General features: G+C 41.8%; 1 protein-coding gene across 1 annotated transcript; it reads left to right on the top strand.

Moving 5' to 3' along the window:
* Positions 1-1,384: 1,384 nt before the first annotated feature.
* Positions 1,385-2,898, top strand: LOC119333389 (anthranilate O-methyltransferase 1-like). The gene is made up of 3 exons (XM_037606301.1): positions 1,385-1,459; positions 1,564-1,968; positions 2,533-2,898. The coding sequence occupies exons 1-3, from the start codon at positions 1,385-1,387 to the stop codon at positions 2,896-2,898; spliced, it is 846 nt and encodes a 281-aa protein (XP_037462198.1).
* The last annotated feature ends 5,845 nt before the right edge of the window (positions 2,899-8,743 follow it).

Raw genomic sequence — 8,743 nt, 5'->3', positions numbered from 1 at the left:
TTTCAAAAATGATTTAAAAAAGCAATGCCTTTAATGATACTGTGATACAAAGACTAGGCCCCTACTCATACTTGGAAAATGAGTCCCTAGCGACCGTCTTCAACTACAATGGTGTAGCATTGTAGAGACCATACTGAGTCCCGGCCTGGACTTCTTACATTGCAACACAGGATTAGCAGAGCGGACCCATCAATTTATTGCCTTATTTTATGGTTGATGCTATTGCTTTGGCCTATTTCTTAAACTCCTGGTCCAGTTTATATTTAACATGATGCTTCGCCCCTGGCTATGTTCATGCTCAACGTAATCAAGGGCGGAGCATCACGTTAAATATAGACTTTGTTTTCAAGCACACGCGCAATCGCGCTTTTTCATTTAAGAAGATAGAGAGGACATTTACAGAGTAATAATTACAAACGCTGGATGCGCAGTCCATAGTTCTAGGCTATTACAAGCTACGTAATGTCTCGCGCCAGCCCACCTACGTTAAATATAGACTAGGCCGGGTGTTTAAGAAATAATCTAGTATAAAGTCCGGGTGTACAATAGTATGTAACTTATATATGAGAATATTTTTCTCTTATAAAGAATGACACAACATATAGAAGTTACATATATAAGGTGAGCTACCAACTCTAAAGCGTAAAACAAGTATGAAACCAATGTGTACAATAGTATGTAACCTATATATGAGAAAATTTTTCCTGTTATAAAAAATGACAACATTATAACAATGAGATATTTACCAACAAGATGAAGCCGCTACAACAAAGCTGAAAGACTTCGAGACGCCTCAACAAATGTCCAAAAACTAATTTGTAACATTTCGAGAGGGATATAAGTTACGTGTAATATTGACTATACACCATATGACCCGACTAAATTATAATAAAAAAGGTAGGCACGTAATTGTCGCATCATAATTAGAAAAAACGTCCATTTGAATTGCATTGGCAGTTCCTTTTAGGCTGGTCACAAAGGGAGCGGTATCATGTATGCCAATTTGACATTTTTGCTGACGTGACATATAATTAGATGAGGAAAAAGAAGATTGAGTATCATGATATGATATTGTGTCATATTAAATGATGTACTAGTATGTGCCATGTATGGCAATAAATAAGATATTATGATACTATGCACCCCCCCTCCCCCATCTTCACTGCTGGGCCCACCTCACTTAATCAAATCTCAGCCAATTTATCCTAACAACCCCGTAAACCCCCATGAATCTCATTACTTCGTGTTTGTGGGGGTGGTGGTCATCCTGGCTCTATAAATAATAGAGCCGTTGTGGTCTATACTGGACACATGGTGCAGTCAATCTAGCAAGCTTGTAGCCCCGAACTAGCAAAGCTAATAGACATCACCCCCCTGAATAGCTATGAAGGAAGCAAGCGGCATTCACATGGTTACCGGCAACGGCGAAAACAGCTACGCCGCAAACTCCAGGCTCCAGGTTTGTTTGTTTTTAGTTGAGAGGCTCCAGGTTTGTATCCTGCACTGTGTTGCAATTCGCTCTCGTTGCATGAATAATTTGCTGTGTTTCATACATGTATGCAGGAGAAGGCCATTTTGGAGACAAGGCCGGTGCTTTGTAAGGCCATACAAGAGGTGTGCACGTCGCTCTCCGCCCGACGGAGCACCATGGTCGTTGCTGACCTCGGCTGCTCATCGGGTCCCAACACTCTGCATGTCGTCTCCGAGGTGATTGGCGCGGTCCAATTCTACACTCGGAAATTGGAAGAAGAACGGCGTGCCGTCGAGGTGCAGTTCTTCTTGAATGACCTGCCGGGGAACGATTTCAACCTCGTCTTCCGGTCACTGGAGCAACTTGAACATCTCGGCGGCAAAGAGACGCAGCCCTACTATGTGGCGGGCCTGCTGGGATCCTACTACAGGAAGCTTTTCCCTTCGCGGAGCGTCCATTTCTTCCACTCGTCCTACTCCCTCATGTGGCGCTCTAAGGTATGCATGCATCATATTTACTGCGATGTGATAATTATGTTCTAGTGTTAATATTGTTCACTTTATGTATGTGGTCGTTGCCAGATATGAATGAAGAAAACATGTTAGGTATTGGACCAACTCCAAGATTGTCCATATTAATTTAGGTGTGGTGGATCATGCATAGACCTGAAGGGCACTTTTTTTAGTGAATGCATGCAAAAATGCAAGGCATTCTATTAAATTATAGAGAATGGTCGCTGATTGGAAATTTTTGTCTCCATTGTTGCAAAACTATGGAATTTGCACATGTGGAAAGTTCACGTGCCAACATGAATAAATTTTAAAAACAAAAGCATATGTGTTACAATAATATAAATATAATTTCAATGAGTTTAAACCTATTGGATTAAATTTTACTATGTACTTCCTATATTTAGTCCAAGGTAGCATTTTCCGTAATTGTTTGTATGCTATAATATCCCTTTATTTATAATATACTCCCTCTGTAAACTAATATAAAAGCGTACAAAATAAGAGTTCTCAGTACATTCATATCTAAAATATTATTGGGTTGGATGATAGGGCTGTGTGGAGAAGGAGAAGCTGGACACATTCAACCTGCCATACTATGCTCCATCGGTGAAAGAGGTGAAGGCGTTGATCAATGAGAGTAAGCTCTTTGATATTGAGCATGTCAGACTCTTTGAATCCAACTGGTATCCTCAGGACGACTCAGACAGTGACGTGGTACTAGACTATGCTATCGGCGGGGCAAATGTGGCCAAGTGCATAAGGGCCGTGTTGGAGCCACTAATAGTAGACCACTTTGGAGATAACATTATTGAGGAGCTATTCGTGGTGTATGCTTCTGTCGTTGCAAAGCATTTGGAGAAAGTGAAGGCAAAGTACCCCATCATCATGGCATCCTTGAAGAAAGCCATGCACTGAACTGGACACAATGTTCATCGCAATAGGAAAAGGCCATAGTTAAATTGGTGGTATATGCTGAACATTATAAAGTTGACGCCTGCTGTTGTTAAATATTACATTTGTATTGCTCAACTGTTTTTCGAAGACAAAAGTCTCTCTTTTGTGCTCTATAATGAAAATTAGAAAACTTTTAAAGTTGTAAACAAATTTAAGTACCAATGGTCGATAATCAACCTAGAACTTCTCATGTATTTCATCTTTTCGGTGGAGCAAAGACAAATGTTACATTGTCAAAATGCTCAAAATACCATATGTCTACTAATGTAAGGGTAACCAAGATACCACCCCCACCCTCCCCTCCCCCAATGCACATCAGTCTATGCGGGCAACCACAATCTATTTAAATTGGGCCAAAATCATTGATGCTTAATAAATTGGCTTTAAAAATGATTTTTTTCTACAAAGCAATAATTTTCAAGAATGGTTATCCACCAACATGGTGTCACTAGGTCTAGTGTAGCAACTATAACAACGAAAGTGGTGTCCAAACCAATGTCCCACATGAAATGGATGACAATTAAACCTCATCATTGTTGGATTCAACCAATGATGACCATGCATATGGTTTTCACCCTAAAGTTGTAGATCTAGGGCGAGAGGTCTAAAGATTACTGCCTGCACTTCCAAAGCTTTTGGCTGGTAGGTTAGATGGTGGAGATGAGGGGTGGTGGGTGAAAGGCGATTGGGCATCCATTGAAGTGCAACGCAACTATATTGTGTTAGTAGGGAAGTCGTAATTCAGTAGAGCACGCATGTAGGTAGGCGATGAAGGAAATATGCCCTAGAGGCAATAATAAAGTTATTATTTATTTCCTCATATCATGATAAATGTTTATTACTCATGCTAGAATTGTATTAACCGGAAACATAATACATGTGTGAATACATAGACAAACATAGTGTCACTAGTATGCCTCTACTTGACTAGCTCGTTGATCAAAGATGGTTGAGTTTCCTAGCCATAGACATGAGTTGCCATTTGATCAACGGGATCACATCATTAGGAGAATGATGTGATTGACTTGACCCATTTCGTTAGCTTAGCACTTGATCGTTTAAGTTTACTGCTTTTGCTTTCTTCAAGACTTATACATGTTCCTATGACTATGAGATTATGCAACTCCTGAATAACGGAGGAAAGCTTTGTGTGCTACCAAATGTCACAACGTAACTGGGTGATTATGAAGGTGCTCTACAGGTGTCTCCGATGGTGTTCGTGGAGTTGGCATAGATCAAGAATAGGATTTGTCACTTCGATTGTCGGATAGGTATCTCTGGGCCCTCTCGGTAATGCACATCACTATAAGCCTTGCAAGCAATGTGACTAATGAGTTAGTTACGGGATGTTGCATTACAGAACGAGTAAAGAGACTTGCCGGTAACGAGATTGAACTAGGTATTGAGATACCGACGATCGAATTTTGGGCAAGTAACATACCGACGACAAAGGGAACAACGTATGTTGTTATGCGTTTTGACCGATAAAGAACTTCGTAGAATATGTAGGAACCAATATGAGCATCCAGGTTCCGCTATTGGTTATTGACCAGAGACATGTCTCGGTCATGTCTACATAGTTCTCGAACCCATAGGGTCCGCATGCTTAAAGTTCTGTGACGATCGGTATTATGAGTTTTTGTGTTTTGATGTACCGAAGGTAGTTCAGAGTATCGGATATGATCACAGACATGACGAGGAGTCTCGGAATGGTCGAGATGTAAAGATCGATATATTGGATGACTATGTTCAGACACCGGAAGTGTTTCGGGAGGTTTCAGACATTTATCAGAGTACCGGGGGGTTACCGGAACCCCCCGGTGAGTATATTGGGCCTAATGGGTCTTAGTGGGAGAAGAGGAGGGGTGGCCAAGGGAAGCCGCGTGCCTCCTCCCCCTCTAGTCCGAATTGGACAAGGAGGGGGCGGGGCCCCCCTTTCCTTCTCTTCCTCTCTCCCTTTCTTCTCCTCTCCTACTCCAACTAGGAAAAGAGGGAGTCCTACTCCCGATGGGACTAGGACTCCCCCCTTGGCGCGCCCTCATACTTGGCCGACCGCCTCCCCCTAGCTCCTTTATATACGGGGGCAGGGGGCACCCCATAGACACAACAATTGATCTATTGATCTCTTAGCCGTGTGCGGTGCCCCCTCCACCATAATCCACCTCGGTTATATCGTAGAGGTGCTTAGGCGAAGCCCTGCGTCGGTAGCTTCATCAATATCGTCACCACGCCGTCATGCTGACGAAACTCTTCCCCGAGCTCTACTGGATCGTGAGTTCGCGGGACGTCACCGAGCTGAACGTGTGTTGAACGCGGAGGTGCCGTACGTTCAGTGCTGAGGATCGGTCGATCGTGAAGACGTACAACTACATCAACCGCGTTGTTATAACGCTTCCGCTTAACGGTCTACAAGGGTATGTGGACGACACTCTCCCCTCTCGTTGCTATACATCACCATGATCTTGCGTGTACGTAGGATTTTTTTTTGAAATTACTACGTTCCCCAACAGTGGCATCCGAGCCAGGTTTATGCGTAGATGTTATATGCACGAGTAGAACACAAGTGAGTTGTGGGCGATACAAGTCATACTGCTTACCAGCATGTCATACTTTGGTTCGGCGGTATTGTTGGATAAAGCGGCCCGGACCGACATTACGCGTACGCTTACGCGAGACTGGTTCTACCGACGTGCTTTGCACACAGGTGGCTGGCGGGTGTCAGTTTCTCCAACTTTAGTTGAACCGAGTGTGACTACGCTCGGTCCTTGAGAAGGTTAAAACAATACTAACTTGACGAACTATCGTTGTGGTTTTGATGCATAGGTAAGAATGGTTCTTGCTCAGCCCGTAGCAGCCACGTAAAACTTGCAACAACAAATTAGAGGACGTCTAACTTGTTTTTGCAGGGCATGTTGTGATGTGATATGGTCAAGACATGATGCTATATTTATTGTATGAGATGATCATGTTTTGTAACAGAGTTATCGGCAACTGGCAGGAGCCATATGGTTGTCGCTTTATTGTATGCAATGCAAATGCCCTGTAATTTCTTTACTTTATCACTAAGCGGTAGCGATAGTCGTAGAATCAATAGATGGCGAGATGACAACGATGCTACAATGGAGATCAAGGTGTCGCACCGGTGATGATGGTGATCATGACAGTGCTTTCGAGATGGAGATCAAAGGCACAAGATTATGATGGCCATATCATATCACTTATATTTATTGCAGGTGATGTTTATCCTTTATGCATCTTATTCTATTTTGTTTGACGATAGCACTATAAGATGACCTCTCACTAAATTTCAAGGTAAAACTGTTCTCCCTGAGTATGCACCATTGTCAAAGTTCGTCGTGCCGAGACACCACGTGATGATCGGGTGTGATAAGCTCAACGTTCATCTATAATGGGTGTAAGACAGTTTTACACACGCAAAATACTCGAGTTGAACTTGACGAGCCTAGCATGTGCAAATATGGCCTCGGAACACTAAGACCGAAAGGTCGAGCGTGAATCATATAGTAGATATGATCAACATAGTGATTTTCACCATTGAAAGCTACTCCATTTAACGTGACGATCGTTTATGATTTAGTTGATGTGGATCACGTGATCACTTAGATGATTAGAGGGATGTTTATCTAAGTGGGAGTTCTTAAGTAATATGATTAATTGAACTTAAACTTATCATGAACTTAGTACCTGATAATATTTTTTGCTTGTCTATGTTATTGTAGATAGATGGCCCGTGCTATTATTCTGGTGAATTTTAATGCGTTCCTTGAGAAAGCAAAGTTTAAAGATGATGGTAGCAATTACACGGACTGGGTCTGTAACTTGAGGATTATCCTCATTGCTGCACAGAAGAATTACGTCCGGGAAGCACCGCTAGGTGCCAAACCCGCTGCAGGTGCAACGCCAGATGTTATGAACGTCTGGCAGAGCAAAGCTGATGACTACTCAATAGTTTAGTGTGCCATGCTTTACGGCTTAGAACCGGGACTTCAACGACATTTTGAACGTCATGGAGCATATGAGATGTTCCAGGAGTTGAAGTTAATATTTCAAGCAAATGTCCGGATTGAGAGATATGAAGTCTTCAATAAGTTCTACAGCTGCAAGATGGAGGAGAATAGTTCTATCAGTGAACATATACTCAGAATGTCTGGGTACCATAATCACTTGACTCAGCTGGGAGTTAATGTTCAGGTTGATAGTGTCATTGACAGAGTTCTTTAATCACTGCCACCAAGCTACAAGAGCTTCGTGATGAACTATAATATGCAAGGGATGGTAAGACGATTCCCGAGCTCTTCGCAATGCTAAAGGCTGCGGAGGTAGAAATCAAGAAGGAGCATCAAGTGTTGATGGTCAACAAGACCACCCATTTCAAGGAAAAGGGTAAAGGGAAAAAGAAAGGGAACTTCAAGAAGAACGGCAAACAAGTTGCTGCTCAAGAGAAGAAACCCAAGTCTGGACCTAAGCCTGAGACTGAGTGCTTCTACTGCAAAGGGACTGGTCGCTGGAAGCAGAACTGCCCCAAGTATTTGGCGGATAAGAAGGATGACAAGGTGAACAAAGGTATATGTGATATACATGTTATTGATGTGTACCTTACTAGAGCTCGCAGTAGCACCTGGGTATTTGATACTGGTTCTGTTGCTAATATTTGCAACTCGAAACAAGGACTACAGATTAAGGAAAGACTGGCTAAGGACGAGATGAAGATGCGCGTGGGAAATGGTTCCAAAATCGATGTGATCGTCGTCGGCACGCTACCTCTACATCTACCTTCGGGATTAGTTTTAGACCTAAATAATTGTTATTTGGTGCCAGCGTTAAGCATGAACATTATATTTGGATCTTGTTTGATGCGAGATGGTTATTCATTTAAATATGAGAATAATGGTTGTTCTATTTATATGAGTAACATCTTTTATGGTCATGCACCCTTGAAGAGTGGTCTATTTGTATTGAATCTCGATAGTAGTGATACACATATTCATAATGTTGAAGCCAAAAGATGTAGAGTTTATAATGATAGTGCAACTTATTTGTGGCACTGCCGTTTGGGTCATATTGGTGTAAAGCACATGAAGAAACTCCATACTGATGGACTTCTGGAATCACTTGATTATGAATCACTTGGTAATTGTGAACCATGCCTCATGGGCAAGATGACTAAAATATTGTTCTCCGGAACAATGGAGTGAGCAACAGATTTGTTGGAAATCATACATAATGATGTATGTGCTCCAATGAATATTGAAGCTCGCGGCGGGTATCATTATTTTCTCACCTTCACAGATGATTTGAGAAGATATGGGTATATCTACTTAATGAAATTTCTTCGCTTTTTCGCCAACAAATCTGAATTATCTTGAAAAATAGAAGGATAGATAAAATTCCAATGGCCATTGGACATGATTCGATCCGATGTTGAATAATCAAGAATTTCCCTATCTTTTTTTACCATAAGTATTCATTTGATCTTGATCCTTGTGGAGTGAAAAAGACGCTATACTGGATCTGCACATACTTACATAAGTCTGAAACATTTGAAAAGTTCAAAGAATTTCAAAGTGAAGTGGAAAATCATCGTAACAAGAAAATAATTTTTATACGATCTGATCGTGGAGGAGAATATTTGAGTTACGAGTTTGGTCTACATTTGAAACAATATGGAATAGCTTCGCAACTCACGCCACCCGGAACACCACATCGTAATGGTGTGTCCGAACGTTGTAATCGTACTTTACTAGATATGGTGCGATCTATGATGTCTCTTACTGATTTACCACTA

The sequence above is a fragment of the Triticum dicoccoides genome, chromosome 7A (genome assembly GCF_002162155.2).
Source record: "Triticum dicoccoides isolate Atlit2015 ecotype Zavitan chromosome 7A, WEW_v2.0, whole genome shotgun sequence".
Taxonomy (NCBI): Eukaryota; Viridiplantae; Streptophyta; class Magnoliopsida; order Poales; family Poaceae; genus Triticum; species Triticum dicoccoides.
Note: the sequence above shows the minus strand (reverse complement) of the source record. Positions and strands in the feature narration are given on the sequence as shown.